Source organism: Coenobita brevimanus, chromosome 53, assembly GCF_032717465.1.
Source record: "Coenobita brevimanus isolate Jiangsu-jjx chromosome 53, ASM3271746v2, whole genome shotgun sequence".
Classification (NCBI taxonomy): Eukaryota; Metazoa; Arthropoda; class Malacostraca; order Decapoda; family Coenobitidae; genus Coenobita; species Coenobita brevimanus.
This window is the reverse complement of record NC_137006.1, coordinates 39285089-39308759: the sequence shown is the minus strand read 5'-3', so window position 1 is coordinate 39308759 and position 23671 is coordinate 39285089. Positions and strand designations below refer to the sequence as shown.

The window sequence follows — 23671 nt, the reverse complement described above, 5'->3', positions numbered from 1 at the left end:
ACAAGGAAAAATATAAGCCATTCACAGTGATGGCTGTCATTTCTAGCAACAATATACAGTAGCTATGCTAGCTACACAAATAATGTAAAAATAATAATAATAATAATAATCAACAAGCCACAATACTGTAATATGGCACTGTGACTTGCTGATAATATAATATAATAAAGGCAATTAGCACAAAGCCTGTCACAGAAAAAATAGTAAGAACAGCAAAGTGGGGTTTGTATCATTGCAACATTTAGATATTCAGATTTTTTGTGTGTATTACAAATTCTGCATTCATGTGTGCGTGAACTGCCCAATGAAAGTGCAAAACCCTTACACTGTAACCCTAAGTACATCATAAAGTGGTGTTTCTTATAATTTGAGGATGAAACTAGATGACTGTACCCTATAAACAGGTAAATATTGTTCACTAATATGATTACAACAACATAGAATGAGTTTGTTTGTGAGTTAGTGCTTGTTTTTATGTGTTTCTTATCAATAAACACAAAATTTGGGACAAAAAGATGTCTTGTTTTCTACAATATTCTTACATTATCAACTTTTACCAAAGTATTCCAGCATCAAACAAAAAGTGTTAAATCAATAATGAATGAAGAACATCTATCTATCTATCTATCTATCTATAGCCCGACGTCCTAATCCCACAAAGGGTGGCTGCAGACAAAAAGCCTCCAAGTCGCTCAGTCACCCACCATTTGACTACCCTTCCCCCAACTCCCGCTCCCCCTCCCTCATATACCTCTCAACTCAATCCCTCCACCTCATCCTCGGTCTACCCCTTCCTCTCCCTCCCTCCACCTCACCTACATACACCCTCTAAGTCAGTCTTTCATTCTCCATTCTCTCCACATGTCCAAACCACCTCACTGTATTTCTCCTAATCTTCTCAGCCACATCCACATCCACTCCACAACGTTCCTTCACTTCTTCATTCGTCAACCTGTCCCTCCACGTCACTCCACATGCTCCTCTCAAGTAACTCATTTCCACTGCTCTAACTCTTGACTTCTTCCCCTCTTGCAAGGTCCACGCCTTGCTTCCATACGTCAGGGTAGGGATCACAATACTATCATGCAGTGACTTCTTAACTTCCATACTCACCTCCCTATTTCTCATCACTGCTTTCAGTGAACCGACAACTCTTCCTTCCCTGCTGTACCCTTTCACGCACTTCATCCCCCAAAGTTCCATCCTTACTCATTACACTACCCAAGTAATTGAATGCACTCACATTCTCCATATCCTCACCATCCAACCTCACTGTACATTCTGTGACTTCATTCCTCTCAAACACCATAACTTTACTTTTGTTTACATTAACTTTCAGCTTCCACCTCCTACACACTGTCCCAAATTCATTCACCAAACCTTGCAACTCCCATTCATCTTCATTCAACAATACTGTATCATCAGCAAACAGAAACACCGGAATCTTCCGAATCTCACCCTCATTCATTAGAGCCACCCCCACATCCACTGCCCTACATTGCACCTCCTTTACAACCCCATCCATGTATACATTAAACAGCCATGGAGACATCACACAACCTTATTTCAGTCCCACACTGAGATCAAAGAACTCACTCAGCTCACCATCCACTCGCACCGTAGCCCTAGCTCCTTCGTACATACTCTTCACAGCACTCAACAATTTCCCATCCACTCCATATATTCTTAATACCTTCCACATACCTTGCCTATCTATTCTGTCATAAGCTTTCTCCAAGTCCATGAAGGCAGCAAACACTTTCTTTCCATTCTCTAGATACTTCTCCACTAAACATCTTAGAACAAATATCTGATCTACACACTCTTTTTATGAAGAACATAACTCTAGGAAATCAGCCATTATAAACATCAAAAATTATAAAAATGCATAATAAACAAAGCATAACAACCAATAATGAAGATATGTTAGTTTTTTGTTGATGGGTATTATGTGATAAACAAATGCAAAATATTGTAAAACACCGAGGGAAGCAAAATATTTAGTCAGAAATGCCACCAAACTGGAGAAACAGCTGGGAGAGTCAACAAAAACCCAGAGAAGGTCTAGACCAAGTGCAGTGATTGGTTTGCTAATCAGATTCATGTTGTGATTCACCACAGTTTTGAAATACACACACTTAGGCAGCGGCCATGGCAAAGATGGTGGCCGCACTTGCCAATAGGATAGTGTAACGACACCCCACTGAGATATACGACCTTGTGCCTGTACCCTGGCGGCAGGAAAGGCAACTCCCAGCCATAAGGAGTGAAAGTTACCTTCATTCAATGGGATTTTTTTACCATACTGCCAATATCACAAGGCCTCATATACAAATTCCTGGGATAATGGGAGGATGGGAGAAGACAATGGTACGCTTATCTTGATTTTTGCTGTGGTGGCATTTAAAGCCTTGTGCTACTCACCTCCTCATATAGTACGTGACATTAATAATGGCTAATATTCTACAAGAGTTTACCCTGTACAACTGAGTCAAAATCAAAACTTACAGAGTACAGAAAAGGCAAACTGAATATAAAATTATATACTACATGGTATTAGAGGAGAGGGATGATGCAGATCTCTGAACCATTCTGAAAGATCAAACAGTTAGTAGCTACGAAGGCAAAATTAAAATGATACTAGAGGCCCTCCCAAGGGGGGAATCACACCAGCCGCGAGCCAATACATATCTAGCGCGGCTCGGAATATGACCCTGACCTTGACCTACTTTCAGATATTTCAAACTCATACAAGATTTTCATTCCTACTTCACACCCTTAAAATCTTGTGATAATATCTTGGGGGGTTGCAAAGCTATTGTGGTAAAGGACACACAGACCTTGACCAACTTTCAGCAATTTTGAACTTGTACGAGATTTTCATCCCTACTACACACCTGTAAATTTTTGTGATGATATCTTTAGCTGTTGTGAAGTAATCGTGGTAACAGACACACAGACCTTTACCCAATTTCCCCAATTTTGAACCTGTAGGAGATTTTCACCAACTACACACCTGTAAAATTTTGTGATATCTTGAGCAGTTGTGAAGTTATTGTCGTAACAGACACACAGACCTTGACCTATTTTTCATCAATTTCGAACTCATGATCAATTTTTTTCCCTACTACACATTTGTAAAATTTAGTGATGATGCCAACGGCCATACCACATTGAGTACACCGCTTCCCGTCCAATCAGCGAAGTTAAGCAACGTTGGGTCTGGTTAGTACTTGGATGGGTGACCGCCTGGGAACACCAGATGCTGTTGGCATCCCTACATGTCAAGTGGGGTTGGTGGAGGATTAGTGCCCCTCCCTTTAAAACAATTAACCCTAAGCCCTTGGCCACCCCGTGTGGGATACATGGCATCTGGCAATGAATGAATGAATGAATCTTGAATGGTTGCGAAGTTATCGTGCTAACACACACACACACACACACACACACACACACACACACAAACTGCAAACAATACCAGCTTCGCTATCGCAGCTGGTAAATATACTGTATGTTGCTTATGACAATTTCAGCATTACCATGATCATCAATCACAGTCTTTAAAGACAAGATGCATCCAGAAACAATTTTATAATGGCAGAGTAGCCAAAATAATAAGGACCAGTGCTGTCAACAGTATGTTGCAAGTTCTATCAGTGCAATCCACTTAACACTATTCCGGGCCGATGACGCACCAAAGCATCATTTATTGGCCAACCACTTCCAGGCTGATAACATGCCAGTGCATCATTTGCTGGAGCGATTTTTCATGGCTCAAATACGTGGTACAACAATTTGGTGAACACAGGCAACATATCTTCATTTTGTTGGAAACTCAACCCTGGCCCGGGAACAGGGTAGAAGTTATGGAAGGCTGACCCAGGAAAGTGTTAAGAACTACATACCATGAAAGATAAATAAAATGAGTTGTCAATCATATAACTATATGGGTACAATAAAACAATGGCCTGAGATGACACAGTCATACCATATTTATATCTTGTTTAATACGTATATATTACTGTACTCTGTAAGTGTATAATTACTGTACAGTAACTCCTTCTTCCTCACTATCCCTCAAAACCATAAACAACCTCTCTCTGCTCATGCCCAGTGACCTGTCACCCTCTCACACATATGTCATTCCCTTTCTCCCCTTTACTCTCAATGCTCTGGATTCAGAAGCTAATACTCTTGGGGTTCTCATGAAACATGGGGAGAAGGGGGAGGGGAGGAGAGTTGAACTGACAATGCTGAGGTAGGCCTAATCTGAGAAACTTCCCCAACTTTATAGTCAGGTACAGTACGTGAGTGTACCTATTGTTCTGCTATGTATACTACATACTCAGGGTATGTCTAATACCATCCTCTTTGATATCATATCAATACGAATCATCTAATGGGTTAGAAATATGCAGTCTCAGCTTAGAAATACTGTATTTGCCACCACAGGAATGTGAGAAACTGAAAAGATGATAGCACACGAGTACACTACCTGTATGAGGGTATCCATGGCATGTGCTCCAACCAGGATGCGGTATTTGCGAGACATTGCTTTAAGTGCCCGGCAGCCATCACGACGATCCTCTAGCAGTGTAGATGACTGCACTCGATCAATCAGACGTTCAACCTTCCAGGAAATATAGTGTGTGAGTCTGAGAATATATTAACCTGTCCTGCTCCAGGGCCCATAGCTATGCATAAAGCTTCTTGAGCTTAAGCTGCACATAAATTACAGTAGTTTACTTACACTTGGGTATGAAATATGCTGAGGCTAAGTGCAATGGATGTAGTTTTTCACTATGGTTCAGGTTTCTCAGAACTTTTTTTCCTTAATACTGGAAGGATACCAAGGTTACACTGGAAAATTTTTATTAAAAATTAATTAGTTCTCTTATATGCTATCTGCAAGATGAAGAAATATACTGGTATGAAAGAATAAAACAGACTAAACTTTGTTATCAGATACTTACTCCAAAACTAGGAATTTTACTAAATAATTACAGCCTTGTTTACTAACCTATAGGCTACACAGATCCTTCTCAATGGAAAGAGAATGGAGAATGAATACAAATCAAGCATAACCAACTTAATTACCGGTAACCCTTTCAATTCGGTGACAATTTTTGGTTAAATACTTGCATATACAGGTAGACCCCAAGATACAATACCCCTAAATGCAATACCCTAGATTAGAGATGGGGGTTGAAATACCACCTTAGTCCCTACCCCACCTAACGATGGCTAAAGCCTGGTTTAATGATGGGTTTTAATTTTTTTTTACCAATTTTGATGATATTTTAGACCTAAATTTTGTTCAGGTGGATTAATAAACTGTTTTTAGACTTAGATTAAGATGTTTTAGTCATAGCTGGGGTGAACACTGTCATTCTGGGGTACAGCTTACTAAGTCTGATTTTTTCCAGACTTATATTTGGTGATTTTCTGATTTTATTTTTGGGTTCAGGTGAGTTATAAAATGCTTTTGGGCTTAATTTAGCTTGTTGTAAAGCTATTTGAGGGTTTAGGTTAGCTAGAAATTGTTTTTGGACCCATCTGGGTGGGTTTAGGACTTGGTTGAGGGGGAAAGCCAAGGTTCAAAAATGCATCTCTATACTTTACATGTTAAATCTACCTTGAGATACGATACCCCACCTAGCTATGAGTTTTTACTTAACAAACCACAGAGTTAAACTGGGATATCCCTGCACTCTTGTTTATCTACAATGTTCTTCAACTTGGGGGTGCATATTTGAACTGGAAGGGTTAGATATGGCCTTCATTAACTACTAGGGGTTCTCATTACTCAAATAAAATGCTTGTGGGAAAAAAAAAAATGGAATAATGATCATGATCATGATGACGATAAAGATACCATAGCTAGGATAAAAGACATAGGCATCACTGAACTTTTTTTTTTTTTTTTTTTTTTGGTCCAACTCTGGGCATAGGCTTCACAGCCTGCTATCAAGGCCCATCAGTCCTACATACCATACACCTCTACATGTCATCACTTCGGCGCTAACTCCCACCGTCCATATTGAATACATGCTAGGGCTGTCTCATACAGGACTGGTGTACCGTAAAACGCCATAACTTTGGACGGCGTCCAAACTTCGGACATTTCGCAAAAAAATGTAATAATTCAAGTTTATTGGAAGAGAGTGCGATATTTGCAAAAAATAATGATGTGGGTAGGTAGGGTAATCCTCTAAGACTATTATGTATTAATCCTATTAAACTAGCTTGAATATGTGTGGGTGAAAAAAATTTGTGAATCCACTGGAAAAAATAACTGAATTTTCTTACCTTGCAAAACTTTGTTCACACAGAACAAACAGTTTCAATTGTAAAAAAGTGAACAGTACGGTTATAAGTTGAAAAGTGCTGTAAGTACTGGGAAGTAAACTGTTTCAAAATATATGCATGGATAATCTTGCTATGCCTGCTTTAATGAATACTTTTTTATTTTGCTGAAAAAATTCCTAACTTCGGACAGACAAATTATTTGAGCAAAATAAAGTCCAAACTTCGAACAGACAATAATATTAATGGTAAAGTGATGCTAATTATATAAACAGAAAAACATGCCTAAAACAGCGAAATCTCCTATAAAGAGGAAAAGAGCCTACACAAGTAAAGTGTCCAAAAGTGCCCTGGAAAAGGCTAAAGATGACATAAATAACAAGAACATGAGTGTGCGCAAAGCAGCTGAAAAATATAAATTAAAAAAGAGCACATTACATGATTACCTGATACAAAAACATTGCAAACAAGTGGGACGTAATACTTCATTGAGCCACGATGAAGAGTTACTGGTGTGTCAGAGAATCCTCACATTGGCAGAATGGGGATTCCCACTCGACAATTTGGACTTGTGGATGTTAGTGAAAGCATATTTAGACAAACGAGGGGTTGTTGTGTCACGATTCAGTAACAATGTACCTGGTGTTAAATGGGCCCATTCCTTTTTCAAGAGCCACAAACAAACCCTTAGTAGACGATTGTCCCAGAATATAAAGACTGACAGAGCCAGAGTGACAAGAGCCATGCTAGCCGAGTTCTACAGTAACCTGAAAAAATCACTAGAAGGTGTGCCTCCAGAGAACATAATAAATTTTGATGAGACCAATCTTACTGATGATCCAGGTAAAAAGAAAGTCATAGTGAGGCGGGGCACTAAATATCCAGAGAGAATCATGAACTCAACAAAATCCTCAATATCTACAGTAAAAGTCCTATTATTTGGCAGCTGATTGTTCGGTAGATCCGACATTTCGGCAGTTTTGAGAAATAGTCCCATTTACGAAAATCATTGATTGTTCGGCAGATGTCCGGAATCATCTCGGCAGTCTAGGAAGTGTTATCTGTGGCTTGTAGGCCTAATGTTTCATTACACTTCTGTATGTTCACTAATTTCTATATTTTTATTCAGATTCAGGTATAGTACTGTATTGATTACAATATTGCACAGTATCATACACTACAGTAACCACCCCCACCAAATTAGCGAGGGTTACGTTCCAAGCCCCCATGCTAATTCTTGAAATTCTTTCATTCTTGATGCCTTCCTGAAAATGACACCAGTAATTGAGTAGCCCATGAACCACTGACACTGTAATGCATTACCAATAAATAAATGTTGCTTGTTAAATCAGTTTCCCCGTTGTTTTTAGCTGTACGGCTGTGACAGCTCTAGTATTTTTATTCCTCAGCATAATGGTGGAAGGGAGTGTCCTGTTTAACTGAACCTAACCTAACCGAGTTTAACTGTACCTTATAATTTAACCAAACCTAACCTAACCTAAAGTCAGAAATATACTTAAAAATAAGCTGGAGGAATATGAATTGCTAAGGTCTCTCTGATGAAAGTTAAACGTACATTTAGTGCTCATTCTTTTGTTTGTTTTTGTGCTTAACGTGAAAGAGAGAGCATTGATGCAAACAGTAATATATCCCATTAATCCTTTAATAACCTCCGGCACTGAACAACCTTTTACAGTACCGATGTCAGTGATGTTAACCCTTTAACCGCGGGTATTGTTTTGGTCTGACTGTCCTCTCCCGCGGGGGTTTCAGCCAAATGTAAACAAACCTTTAAACCTTAATAACTCTGCACAGAATAAAGCTAGAGAAAAAAATAAGGTACCATTAGAAAGTACTAACCTTCAGCTTTCCATTGATGTAGGTTTCATGACTTTGTTGACTTTCACAGGACGGGCAGTGCCGTTAGAAGTGAGGGGTGTAAAATCACTATTTTTCGCTCACACACCATTACCTTCGCTCATACACCATTACCAAATGCCAACCTCATTCTGATAATAATACTATAAACATATATGAACACTGCACATATGATAAATACCCACTCTGTGTTCACTGAGGCAGGTAAAAGGCACTGTAATTACCCGCACTTCACTGCCACATCAGCGGTGTTGTAATCACTATTTTTCGCTCACACACCATTACCAAATGCCAACCTCATTCTGATAATAATACTATAAACATATATGAACACTGCACATACGATAAACGCCCACTCTGTGTTCACTAAGGCAGGTAAAAGGCACTGTAATTGCCTGCACTTCACTATCACATCAGCAGTGTTGTCACTACACTCACACAGCTGGACAGATACTGATGCGTGTTTGGTCCGGGGTGGGGTGGGGGGCCCAGGGGGTGTGAGGTGGGGCCCCAGGGGGGGGAAGAGGGAGGTGGGGGTCGGCTGGAGTGAAAGAACTTAATAGCTACTCTCCCTTGAAACAATTGGCACACGGAAAAAAAGCGGGGTATTCAAAATATTCACAAACATTCGAGAATGACACCCGCGGTTTGGTCCAGTTTTTGCAACGTCATTCTGGAATGACACCCGCAGTTAAAGGGTTAAATTAGTGTGAGCTATAAAGAAAACTGAACAATTATGGGGAGGGAACGAAGGTCAGTGGTATGTTTACATGACTACGCTACGATTCCAAGCAGTTAGGCGGTCGGTTAATCTCAGATGTTTTCGCCCATTTGGTAAATACACCGTAACTTTATCAATCTTTCCGTGACTCATAGCGAATCATAGCATGGGTTTAGGAAGCTAAATAACACATTGCTAGGTGAGCCAGACGATTATCTTCCCATCTTTAAGAAAAATAAATTGATTTCAGAACAATGGAAGAACTTAACGTACTCAGAAAGGGATTTAATTTCTTCCATTTTCTTATAAGATGTGAAGATAATTGTCTGGCGCACCTAGAAATGTGTTATTTAGCTCCCTAAACCCATGCTATGATTCGCTATGATTGACTGGAGAATTGATAAAGTTACGGTGCATTTACCAAATTGGCGAAAACATCTGAGATTAACTGACCCCCTGACTGCTTGGAATCATAGCATAGAGTCGTGTAAACATACCAGTGATCTTCGTTCCATTCCCATAATTGTTCACAGTTTTTCCATAGCTCACTAACTCGACATCGGTACTTTAAAGGGTTGTTCAATGTCGGAGGTTATTAAGAGGTTCATGGAATACATTACTGTTTCCATCAGTACTCTCCTTTCACATGTAAAAAAAAAAAAAAACGAACAAAAGAGTGAGTGCTAAATGTAATTTTTGACTTTCATCAGAAAGACCTTACCAGTTCAGATCCCTTTATTTTATGCAATTTTCCGACTATTTTATTTTGTTTGGAAAAAGTACTGTATACAGTACTCATTCCAAACATATTTGTAATAATATAAGTAGTGATGAGTTCACCAATACAAGTGATGTACTGAGCTAGTAGGTAATATTCCGTATCATTTCGGCCATCCAGGAAGTGTTATCTGACTTGTAGGCCTACTGTGTCATTACTCTTGTATATGTTCACTAATATATATATATATTTCAGATTCAGATATAGTACTGTATTGATTGCAGTATTGTATAGTATACAGTACTCTCTCCAAACACAGTTGTAATACCGTACCATAAGTGGTGATAAGTGTTCACCAATATATTTAAGGTACTGAGTGGGCAGGTTTTTTATTATTCGGCAAATCTAATTTCTCGGCATCATCCTGGTCCCATAGATGCCGAATAATGGGACTTGTACTGTATTATGTTCTCTGGAACTGCATCTGGTGTGTTACTCCCTCAATATGTGGTGTATAAAGCTATCCATCTTTACGATACCTGGACTGAAGGGGGCCCTCCTGGAACACTATACAATAGGTCCCCCAGTGGATGGTTCGACTCGTGTTCATTCGATGACTGGTTCCACAAAATTATCCTCCCCTGTGCTAAACGCAAGACAGGTAGAGTTGTCATTATAGGAGACAACTTGGCAAGCCATGTATCACCCAGTGTTATTGAGTCATGTGAGAAACATAATATCTCCTTTCTTCTCTTACCACCTAACTCCACGCACTTGACACAACCTCTCGATGTTGCTGTGTTCCGGCCTCTAAAAGTGCACTGGCATAAGATCCTCGAGAACTTCAAGAAAACTACTGTTGGTAGGCTGAGTGCTTCATTACCTAAAGACTGCTTCCCAGCACTACTGACCGAACTGGTGGATAAAGTTAAAGGGACCATTGCTGACAACCTACGTAGTGGGTTTAGGAAGTGCGGCATTTATCCTCTTGATCCACAGAAATCCATCTCAAGACTTCCAGAAGATTCAATCCAAGATACAGCTGATACTGGTACACCAGGACCATCTACCAGTACTGCCTTAGACAGCTCAGTGTTGGAATTGTTGAAGGACATGAGGCATGGAACCAGTCAGTCAAGCTCAAGTCCAGCTATAGCGAAACCAAGGCGAAAGAAAAGGTTGAATGTGTCACCGGGCATGAGTATTACTACAAGGGCACTACAAAATGAAACAGAGAGCCAGCATGAAGAGTGTGAAGTTGATGATCCACAACCCCAGCCACTGCAGCCACAAGAGGATACAGCAGAGATAGCAGCACAGCCTTCCACTTCCACATCTGCACCCAACCATGAAGCACAAGCATCTCCCCTGACAGTCACCTCTACCCAGATTATTGGGGATAAAGTTGTTCCCTCAGATTGGGTAGCTGTGAGGGTTCCCTTTGATACCAAAGACAGATATAGGCATTAAATTGCTATCATTGTTAAGGTAAAACCAGAAATACATGTCAGGTTTCTCAAACACGTTCAGGGTACACCTCACACATTTGTATACCCAATGGTTGATGACAGCAGTGACATAGACAAAGAGGATATACTGAATGTGTTACCAGAACCAACACTTGACCGAAAGCAAAGGATGATTTTTGATGTAGATGTGAACCTTTGGCCTAAGTAATGATAATAATTTTGATATAGATCTGTAAGATACCATAGTCAGTACACCAGTACCAAAGTTATTGCCAATAAGGTGCCTTAACCAGTAATGAGGTTTATTTTAAAGAAAAAAGTGGTACTATATATTTAGTTACAGTATTTTATACTGGTAGTTAAGGAATAGTTTTTTGTACTGATGTACTACAGTTAATATGTTCCATGGTGCCTTCATAACATGTGCCAGTCTGTGCGTGTGTCTGTTGATTTGTGTGTGTGTGTGTGTGTGTGTGTGTGTGTGTGTGTGTGTGTGTGTGTGTGTGTGTGTGTGTGTGTGTGTGTGTGTGTGTGTGTGTGTCTTTAGAACCTGTAAGAAATGTTCAACATCATATTATGTTATTTCGGTATGCATTTGTTGAGTCAATGAGGTAGATACTTGATAATTAAGTGAAGTTTTGTTTAGGAAAATGAGGACAGTTCCTCTTACAGTTTTGGGTATATGCAGTGCATTTTTATTTTATTTTTTTATCTCAAAAAGTTCGTGAATAGTTCTTAGTTCTATTTACGGCCAGAATACCTCACTACAATGTGATATGATGCAATTTAATGTGATATGAAATTACGAGCTCCAAAAAGAAGATATTTTGGGATACTTCTCTATATATATGTATAACTCTGGTCACGAGTGCCCAATGTTTTTTTTTACATTTTTTAAAAACTTCTCAAGTGTCCGAAGTTTGGCCAGTGTGTCCAGAGATAGATCCCATTAACCAGTCTCATGTTTAAAGGGAAAATACATGAATGTCCGAAGTTTGGAAGAGCTGTCCGAAGTTAGGAAATTTGTTCCTAACTTCGGACACTTGAAAATGAAAAAAAAAAAGCACAAGTTTAGCTTGGCTAATTTTTTTAAATATATGGATTTAGTAAGTACTCTCCCTGGCTACCACATGACACCAACAGGAATAAAACTGCACCATTCTACAAGGTGTTATTCATTAAAACACATAAAAAATGTCCGAAGTTATGGCGTTTTACGGTATTGGTATTAGCGGGGGTATTTTTATGACATGTAGGCGGGTCTCCTGGTGGATCATTAAAGCATGATTTTATGAAATTCAAATCCTTAAACTGTTCCCTGCCCCAGTGGGGATTTGAACCCGGGTCTGTTAGGACTGCAGGCCACCTCTCTACCGACTGAGCCAACAAAAGGGTTAACAGTGAAAGCTACATTCCTTGGACTTTATTTTGGTCCTCGTCCTGGCATCTTTCAAACCTCTTAGAAGACTGTTATTTTACTAGCTTCCTCAGTAAAACTTACTTTCCAGGAACGTTGGGGGATGTATGACTTGCTTAACTCCCTACTTTCAACACCGTTTGATTTTAACTATTTTCAGTGGGGTTGACCAAAGCACAATTGGGTGGCTAAAATCTGTGCTATGAACTTCAGCCAAACTGATTCACCAGTGACGGAGCTATTGCAAAAATGCACATGAGTTGTGTCTCTCAATGTAAGTTTTTCCCTAACTTAAATAAAACTCTCCACTGGCATCTACAACCCTAAGTGATATAAAGGGCAGAATATCCCCTGGCCAAAATAGCCAGATAATCATAGTTACAAATTCTGGCATTATTCTTATTTCAACATATACTCAATTTAGGTATTTTGGAAGTGTTGTATACAGTAGTTCTATTTCAACTGCACAAACATGCTTTTTTTCTACAGTATAACACTTCCCTCAGAAATCACCAGCAATGGAGATATTTCCAAAATTTGTAAAGCTAGCCAGTCGGAGGCCAGGACGAGCTACATGACTGGCTCTAGCCATTTACCAAATCAGTTTCAGCAAAGGAACAGAGAAACAGGCACTCTCTCACTCCTGCTTTTGTTCTTCAAGAATGTAAGGCTGACACTAATTGCTCAGAATCAAAGTTAAGTGGGATTAGGATAGGTTAATGCCTAAAACTGTCTGTAATTTAACCTGCTCATATGGATGGGTTATCATCATCACCATCATCATCATCTGGACTTCCTTTCCCACCCAGGGCAGGGTGAGGAGTAGTAATGTCCAGACAGCACAAACTTGCCCAATCCAAATATGCCACACTTCCATTCACTCATCATTCAACCCCCCGGAATCCTGGCTCTACCGGATATGCCAAAAACATTTACCACATTCTGCAGCTTCACGCAAATGTATCCGATTGAGTCAATCCGGATGCTGCCATGCTCACAAGGGGTGCCAAATTCCCTGATCATGCAATTCTCCTCACAACATTCATCCAACCAGCTCAATGTCTTGTCAGATCACTAGCCTCACTGACTTCCAAACCTCTCTTCCTCACACACTCATCCACCATATCTTTCTATCTTCTCCTTGGCCTGCCTCGCCTCCTCCCTCTTTCAAATTCGCTCAGGAAGCCTATACCTTTTTCACCACTCAATTGTTATCCATTCTTTCCACATGACAATACCATTTCAGGACACTCTATTCGATTCTGGTGTCCACCGACTTCCTCACTCCACACCTTTCACGAATCACATTATTTCATATCCTATCCACCCTCTGTACTCCAAATACATTCCTCAGCAGTCCCATCTCCACTGTTCTTACTCTTGACTTTTCATTTTCATGCCATGCCATAGTCTCACACCCATATGTTGAAGTTGGCACTAACACTCCCTCATGTAAGCCTCGTGCAGCTGCAACACTCAAGCCTCTGTTTCTTATCAAGGTCTTCATTGCACCAGCTACTTTTCTTCCTTGTGTCACTCTACTTTCAATTTCTTTTGCACATTTTCCTCTCTTCTCTATCACTGTACCCAAGTATTTGAAATCTCTCACCAATTCCAGTCTCTCTCCATTCACTGTGACATCACACTGGGAGTCACCTTCTCTCTCAATAACCATCACTTTACTCTTCTTTACATTTACTCTCAAGGCACGACGCTCACAGACATCAGCAAAACTCTGCACTAGCCTACCAACTTCTTGTCCGGTACTTGCAAGCAGTATTGCATCAGCAGCATACAACAAATTTGAGATATTCCATCCATGACCATTCATTACCAACGCCATCCCTCTCTCCATTACTCGTGTTTTTACTTCTCTCATCAACCCATCCATATATATATTGAACTACCATAGGGACATCACGCAACCTTGTCGCACGCCCACACCAATAGTGAACCATTCACTTAGGTGCCCATTAACCCTTACACATGCTTCGCTACCATCATAAAAACTCTTGACAGCACCTTGCAGCTTACCACCTACACCATACATGCGCAAAACTTTCCACAATCCCTCTCTGTCTACTTTGTCGTATGCTTTTTCCAGATCCATGAATGCCATAAACACCTTATGATCCTTCTCACAAGCTTTCTCTGCTACTGTCTCACTGCAAATACTTGATCCACACATCCTCTGCCACTCCTAAAGCCACCTTGTTCATCACTCACTAGGACTTCTGATATCTCTCTTACTTTCTCGATAATAATTCTTCCATATACCTTCCCTACCACTTTCAATAAACTTATGCCATGATAATTCTTGCACTCACTTCGCTCACCTTTATTTTTGCACAGAGGTGCAATCACAGCCTTTTTCCACACTGCAGGCACAGTTTCACTCATCCATGCCTTCTTACATATCTCCAACAAGCAGTTCATTCCACTCTCTCTACTACACTTAAGGATCTCTGCATACACCTCAACCCCAGCCGCTTTCCCATTTTTCAGTCATTTCACAGCGCTCTTCACCTGTGCGAGTGTCACGTTTCCTGGTACTACATTCCTTCTCTGCACACCCCCAAAACCAATCATGTTTACAGCTGCTCTGCTCTCTCTATTTACATTCATCAGGCTTTCAAAATATCCTTTCCATCTGGTCCTTACTTCATCTTCATGGGTTAGTAACCTACCACCTGCATCCTTCACACCATTACAATTTGTTTCCGCTTTCACTTATACACTTCCGCACGTCTTTTCAGAATAACTTCCTATTTTCAGAGTACAGTAATCACTCTAATATCCGGACGCCCAATATCCGAACATCCCCACTATCCGGACATAAGAATGTTTCATACTGTACTTTTTTCCATACTATACTTACCTCATTTCACTCTTTAATGTCCTTTATTGCTGTGAATAGGGTGTTAGGAGCTATGCATGTGCAGTAGGAAGGTGTTTTTCTGAGTTAGGCTAGGTTAGGGTCCATAAGTACCAGTCCAGGAGCCAGTCACCAGAATGTTAATTATTGTATGAACCTACTTCTAAACCCTCATTTTATGTTTCTTTTGCATTTATTTCAGTCATTTATGTGCCTTATTGGTGTGATTTGGGTCTTAAATAGGTGCTATGCATGTCCAGAGGGAGTTGTATAGGTGTTTCTCTGAGTTAGGGTCCATAAGTACAAGTCCATAAGCTGGGGCCCAATATCCGGACAGAACCAATATCCAGACCTACCTATGGCTCTATTACGTCGGATATTGGAGTGATTACTGTAGTTCACATTCATTTTTCTTCCCAGATCATCATTTACCTCCTTCTTTTTCCTCTTCACTAGTCTCTTTACGTGCTTCTTGCTCTCCATATACGCAGTTCTTATTACAACTGAACCCCTATCCTGTAATCACTTTAGCCACTTCTTCCACTTTTCCTCCACCGCTCTCTTAACCTCCCCATCCCACCATGCTGTACCCTTCTTTTTTGTTGATACTCTTGCCACACCACACACCACTTTAGCATTCCTAGCTAAGCAACCCCTATATGCATTGCACAGGCTGTCCAGATCCAATTCATTCCAATTCACTGATTCTAACTCGTCCTCTAATTTGGTCCTGTAATCATCTGTCATTTCTTTGATCCTCAGCTTCTCAACTTTCAGTCTTTCTCCCTGACTGCTCCTCTCTCTCATGATCCACCTCACTCTTCTCAGCTTGATCTTGCATACCATGATCATATGATCTGACAGACCTCTACATCGTCCTCTCACAGCCCTCGAATCTGCAACCATTCCCATCATCGACCTCTCTACGAGCACGTAATCAATCGGGCTTTTTTCAACACGATCCCCATTTCCTCTCTACCATGTATATTTATGTGCATCTTTGTATTTGAAATACAAATTACAAATGCACAACCTCCTCTCCTGACACATATCCTTTAGTCGATTCCCATTATCATTTTCTCCTGGTACTCCATAACCCATTATGTCATCCTCAGGACCAGTGCCTACTCTTCCGTTCATATCCCCCACCACGATCACTTCATAGCTCAGGGGCATTTCTCCCACAACTTCACCCAGCTCATCCCAAAACTTGTCTTTCTCTCTCTCACTCCTGTCCTCACACGGTGCATATGCTACAGTCACTGCCACTTTCACCTTATCAAACTTGAACTTGACATACATACACCTCGAGCTGACACATTCGTAGTCTCTCATTCCACTCTGCCACACCTCATTCATCGACAAAGCAACTCCTTCCTTACATCTTTCTCTCCCATTCAGTCCCGATCTTATACATTTCACACCCTCCCACTCCTCCACTTCGCACCCTTTCATCTTAGTTTCACACAATGCTATCACAGCATATCTCGCACTCTTGAACACATTCACCACCTCCTCCCTCTTGCTCTCCTCATTCACACTTCTCACATTCCACATGGCCACGTGAGTCTGCCCATTTGGTTGTGGCCCTGGGCAGGTATTGGGCCCTCCGAGGCTCTCTGGAACGACTGCCATGATTAAGTGATTTTCGATAGGGGAATCGGGGGGACACTTAACCCTGCCAGAAACCTCCGTTATATGGTTACCACCAAGCATAGGAAATGGTTTCCTGGGTACAGGAAGCCATTTGGCCTGTCACTCAGTGTAGAGCTCATATGGCATCACTCTACATTGAGTGAGTGGATGATGAGCACCCCCACCTACCACCAGGGGGTTATCTTAAAAAAAAAAAAAAAAAAAAAAAAAAAAAAAACCGGGGGGGGGTAGGATAATTCTTAAACAAGCAGGCTCATGCTCTCAAGGTAATTAATTTTGGTAGCTACATATGGAACACAGATAGTTCACTGCCAAATTGTGACTGCAGAAAGTCTATCTATCTATCTATTGCCACACACCTTAATCCCATACAGGGTGGCCACAAACAAATCGCCTCCATGTCGCCCTGCCCCCGCCATTTCACTGCCCTGCTCCCAACTCACATCCCCCTCTCTCATATACCTCTCCACTCCAACCCCCCATCTCATCCTCGGCCTCCCCCTCCCTCTCCCCCCCTCCACCTCACTCACATACACTCTCCTCGTCAGTCTCTTACCCTCGTTCCTCTCCACATGGCCAAACCACCTCAGTGTGTTCCTCCTAACACTTCCTATCACATCCCCACCACAACAATCCTTCACGTCCTCATTTGTCAGTCTGTCTCTCCATGTAACACCACACGCTCCTCTCAAAATAACTCGTTTATTTCCACAGCTCTCACTTCTGTCCCTCCAGCAAGGTCAAAGCTTCACTTCCATACGTTAGAGCTGGTATCACAATACTGTCATGTAGTAACTTTTTCACTCGTGGAAGTTCAAACAGAGGAGTGCGCGGGATGCGAAGCGAAGGGGCAGGGAAACAAAGGCTGCGATGTTGCCAGTTTTACTTTTATCTGCATTTTCACAAGACATTTTATTTAATAATTAAATACAGTATAGATATACAATAGCATGTGTAATTCCTTACAAAAATCATTAAAACATATTTAAATCAAATATTCACAGCCTAATAAATTATTAGTCAGTGGATATTTGATTTAAATAATATGTTTTAATGATTTTTGTAAGGACTTCCATAGGCTACTCTCACTTAATAATGTATTTTTAATTATTATTTACTAATAATAATAATTTTAAAAATATTAAAATACATTACCTCTGCTGAAGCATTTTAAGAAATCCTACTACCCTCCGTCCCTCCTGCCTCCCCCCAGCAGAACCCCCGTGACCCACCTGAGCCTCCCCCATCCCCTGTCCAGATATAAGGGAGGCTCCCAAGACCACATGTCCTTTGGCTTGCGCAGTGCGCAATCCACAGGACAAGTGCATAAGGCAGGTGCACAAGCGCAAATTTAATTGTGCAAGGGCAACTAAATTTGTGCTTGCACACCTGCCTTTTCTTGTGCGAAAGCACAATATTGCGCATGGACTCGTGCAGTTCGCAATGCGCAAACAATATTCACCGGAGCGCACCTGTGCGCAATTGCGCTTTGCACAAGTGTTTGCGCACAAGCCCAGCACCGCCATCTACTGTATAAAAGTCATGACTTTTGGTAACGAAAGATTATTGAAGCCATGTGTATCCAAAAATATGAGAATTTCAACCATAGTGAAGGCATGTACAAGCTAGATCCTATAATGAGGTCCCACAGGTGAGGTCAGATAGGAATTACACCTGACCTGTCTGGTAATGTCCCCCTTCTTTTCCCCCTTGGGTTAATCCCCGCTTACAATCCACCCCACCCCACCTCACCTTTTCCCCACCCTTCCACACACACATGCATAAAGAGGAACCCTTGTATTGTCAATATGTCACTCCCTCTCTCTGTCTTGACCACTGAAGATGGTGGCAGTGTCCACCGAAGCTGTTTGGTAATTATGTTCTTCGTCTACAAGTGTGGGTTTAATTTACTGTCTTTGATTATCAAGCAAGAGTGATTCATCTAGCCACTGGGCTTAGTGCTTTTCTGCTTGCCAACCCTGCATCGTCAGCCATCATGACTTGTAAGTGTCTGGCTTTGTGAGCAAGACCTTTTGAAAGTTTGGAAACTTTGTCGTGCTATTTACAGTCATCCTCTCGTTCTCGTGTTGAGCTATGGCCTCTAGCAGTGGAATGCATACTGGCGCTGTGAATAAACGCACCCATAAAGTCCTGACTATTACCAAGAAGACTGAATTATTAAAAAAATTACAGGCAGGTGTTCCTAGGATAAAGAGAATGGATGATTTCGGTGTGAGCTCTTCCACTATAGTGTTTACGACCTTAAGAAACAGAAGGCCGATTTAGTGCTTAGGGTTAACCAATAATACTTGCTAGATGCTGCGATTACATTGGAGTGACTGACCATGATTGCTAGAAACTTTCTGGCAAGGTTTCCCGGTCATCCGGTAGTTTCTGCTCTTTTGGCACCTGCTTGGTCCCAAAGATGCCGAATGAGAGGACTTTTACTGTATTAGGTGTGCTACTGCCCGTAACGGTATACATCCACCTTCAGTTCAGTGAGATGTAATTATATTGAGGTTTTAGCAGATTTCAACCATTTACAATGCTGGGTGGTAACCATATAACCAAACCATACGTGCTCCTTACGTGTCAACAAGTGGGTTGGTGGAGGGTTAGTGCCCCTCCCCGTAAAACAAATAACTCAAAGTCAAATGGCCACCCCTTATGGGATTATGGCGTTTGGCTATAGATAGATAGATAGATAGAATTTATATGACTACTAGCACTAAAAGTCCCACTCCTGCCTTGTCATGTGGGAAGCCACATATCCACCCATTCACTCATCCAACACTCACCCTTCCCAACCCCCTGTGTCAGGGTTGGCACCAATGTGAGTAACCCCGATTTACCCACCCGCGTTTTTTCAGTAAAACCCACTTGAAAAAAAAACACTATTTTACCCACTTTACTGTTTTTTTTTTAAATAATGTATTTAATAACAAATTCAGTTTTATTTCATTAAATGGTTATATTTTTACACACAATATCAGAAGGACGTAACAGCTACTTAATCATATTCTATTTCATTAGTTAAAAAAACACAACATCGCCAAGTATTTATAATATAATGTCTTGGAAGCATAATCTTAGTGATTAAAAAAAAAAAAAATTACATTTCTCATCACCAACATAAGTAAAATATGCTCTTTGCATATATGAAAGTTGTTCTTTGATTTTTTCAAAACTATTCATAATACTTCTATTTCTCTAATAGCTTTTATAACCAATATCCTTTTCTTTTGAATGGTAATACAGGTATTTTTGTGTCACAGTAACTTATGGTTCTTGTCATGTTACCCAACCAATATAACAAAAGAATTTTTTTTTTTTTTTTTTAATAAGAATGCAATTCTTTGCCTCAATGATAAAATGACACTTCACTTCTAAATGACTTACCAACACGAAATAATATTCTATCTCTATCTATCTATTGCCAGACACCATAATCCTGTAAGGGGTGGCCATTTGACTTTGAGTTTGTTGTTTTACAGGGAGGGGCACGAACCCTCCACCAACCCACTTACTGACACGTAGGGAGCACGTATGGTATGGTTACATGGTTACCACCCAGCGTTGTAAATGGTTTCTTGGCTTACAGGAAACCATTAAGCTTGTCACTCAATGTAAAGCCACCTGTAAAGGAGAGAAAAGCAATAAGAAGTGACAGGAAAGATGGGAGAAATAGGAAGAGAGGAGGGCAGGCACAGAAAAAGAATGATAAAGGCTAAGGATGAAGTAGGCAGCTTACCAAAACGAAATAATAATACTTCCTGAAAAATAATACCGGAACAATACTCCTTACTGCAATTTCAAAAAATCAGTTGGTGATTGGGTGTGCCTGCTGAGATAGATGAGAATGGCAGTGCTTTAGTGGACATTTGTGCTGGGAGGGGGTTGGTGATAGCCAATACCCTCTTCAGGCTCAAAATGATCCACAGGTATACATGGCGAGTGATGAGAAGGGTGGGTGGTGAACTGAATGAAAGGAAGGCAATGATTAATTATGTGTGTGTGGATGAAAGGATGCAAAGATGTGTAATGGATGCAAGAGCTTATAGAGGCTAGGGGAGTGGACTTTCTGACCACTACTTGGTGGTGGCCAGAATCAAGATCCAAGTAAGATGGAGAAATAGAAGGGAAGGACAGGAGGAAGGAGTAGTTGCAAGGAGAGTGGAAAGGTTAGAAGATGATGAGAAAAATGCAGAATATAAGAGAGAGGTGGCCTGCGGTCCTACCGGACCAAGGTTCAAATCCCCACTGGGGCAGGGAACAGTTTAAGGATTTGAATTCATGTAAAGCAGACTTTACCGATCTACCAGAAGACCTGCCGACATGTCGTAAAAATACCCCCGCTAATATCAATATGCCAGTCCTGCATGAGACAGCCCTAGCATGTATTCAATATGGACAGTGCGTGTTAGCACCGAAGTGGTGACATGTAGAGGTGTATGATATGTAGGAGGACTACTGGGCCTTGGAAGCAGGCAGTGAAGCCTATGCCCAGAGTCAAGCACATAAAAAAGAAAACAAAATAAATGAATTGGAGCAGATGGGGGACGGAACGTGTGTGCAAGATATTCACAGAAGAAATATGTGCAGCATGTGAGGTGGTGTGTGGGGTGAAGAGAAGACGGAAAGGGATGCAAGGAAAAACATGGTGGAATGAAGAGGTAAGACAGGCTGTGGCACAAAAGAAGAAAGCATACAATGAATGGATGAGAAATAGGGGCGTGGAAGAAGTTGAAAAGCGGAGGAGAGAGTTATGTGTAGAAAGGACGAGAGAGGTGAAAAGATTAGTACAGTAAGAGAGTAAGAAGGGAGTGGATGAGGAATTTGGAAGGAATTTGAGTGTAAAGTCGGGGGAATGTAAGAAAATGTTCTGGAAAGAAGTGAAGAGAGTAAGACAGGGTGGCAGTGAAGTTAGCAACGGAGTGAGAGATAAAAATGGTAGATAAGTAGTGGAGAAGGGAGAAAAAGTGAGTAGATGGAGAGAACGCTTTAAGAAATTGCTGAACATACAGAATGGAAATAATGTGAGTATAAGTGGCTGTGTAATGGCTGGGAGAAGGAGCGAGGTGAGAAGACAGGAAGAAATCAGTAGGATGGAAGTTGTGGAAGCAATGAAGAAAGTCAAATTGGGGAATGCCCCAGGAATTGATGGAGTGTGTGGTCAAATGCTGAAGCATGGGGGAGAGACAGTAAGTAGAATGGATGTGGAAGATGTGCAGATTGGCCTGGGAAGAAGGAAGAGTCCCGGAGGATTGGAAGTCAGGTACTGGTATAATTATTCCCTTGTACAAAGGAAAAGGGGAAAAAGAAGTGTGTGGTAATCATAGGGGCAATTGTCTTCTTAGTGTAATAGGAAAAGTGTATGATAGGATACCTATTGACAGAGTTAGGGAAATAACAGAGGAATTAGTTGGAGAAGAACAAGGAGGCTTTAGGAAGGGAAGAGGTTGTGTAGATCAGATATTCATTCTCAGATCTTTAGTGGAAAAGTTTCTAGAGAAGGGAAAGAAGTTGTATGCGGCTTTCAAGGATTTGGAGAAAGCATATGACAGGGTGGATAGACAAGGATTGTGGAAAGTATTAAGAATATATGGAGTAGATGGGAAGCTGTTGAATGCTGTGAAGAGTATGTATGATGGTGCTAAGGCTACAGTGTGTGTGGATGGTGAACTGAGTGAATTTTTCTCTCTGAAGGTTGGGTTGAAACAGGGATGTGTCATGTCTCCATGGTTGTTCAATCTGTAGGCTACATGGATGGGGTAATAAAAGAAGTACAAGGTAGGGTAGTGGATGTTGGAGTGGCCCTAGCGAGAGAGGGTAGTGTCTGGAAACTTCCTGTACTATTGTTTGCAGATGATACTGTGTTGTTAAGTGAAGACGAAGAGGAGCTGCAAGGCTTGGTGGATGAGTTTGGGAGAGTGTGTAAGAAACGGAATCTAAAGGTGAACGTAGGCAAGAGTAAAGTGAAAGAGGTGAAGTCAGTGAATGTACAGTGAGGTTGGATAGTGAGGAAATGGATAATGTGAGTACGTTTAAGTACTTGGGTAGTGTGATGAGTAAGGATGGAAGTTTGGAGGGTGAAGTGCTTGAAAGGGCACAACAAGGAAGAAAGGTTGCTAGTTCCTTGAAAGCAGTGATAAGAAACAGGGAAGTGAGCGTGGAAGTGAAAAATATAGTACATGACAGTATTGTGATACCATCTTTAACGTATGGAAGTGAAGCTTGGACCTCGTTGGAGGGACACAAGTCAAGAGTGAGAACAGTGGAAATGAGTTATTTAAGAGGAGCCTGTGGAGTCACATGGAGAGACAGACTCATAAATGAGGATATAAAGGAGCTTTGTGGTGTGAATGTGATAGGAAGCGTTAGGAGGAACACATTGAGAAGGTTTGGCCATGTGGAGAGGATGGAGGGTGAGAGACTGATGAGGAAAGTGTATGTGAGTGAGGTGGAGGGGGGGGAGAGGGAGGATGATGACGAGGATGAGATGGAGGGATGGAGTGGAGAGGTATATGAGAGAGGGGGGTGTGAGTTGGGAGCAGGGCAATGAAATGGCGTGGGACAGGGCAACGTGGAGGCGATTTGTTTGCGACCACCCCATATGGGATTAAGGCGTCTG

The 23671-nt window shown here is 41.2% G+C and overlaps 1 protein-coding gene and 1 non-coding gene across 2 annotated transcripts in view; one reads left to right on the top strand and one right to left on the bottom strand.

Annotated features, from left to right (window-relative positions):
• p115 (General vesicular transport factor p115) overlaps positions 1–23671 on the bottom strand; it is a 371470-nt gene that overhangs the window by 319392 nt on the left and 28407 nt on the right. Inside the window, exon 2 of the mRNA XM_080273185.1 lies at positions 4496–4630. Coding sequence (XP_080129311.1) covers positions 4496–4630 — 135 coding nt within the window. The remainder of the gene's footprint in view (positions 1–4495; positions 4631–23671) is intronic.
• Positions 3156–3274, top strand: LOC145400877 (5S ribosomal RNA). The gene has a single exon (XR_013897502.1). It is a non-coding gene; the product is annotated as a 5S ribosomal RNA (ribosomal RNA).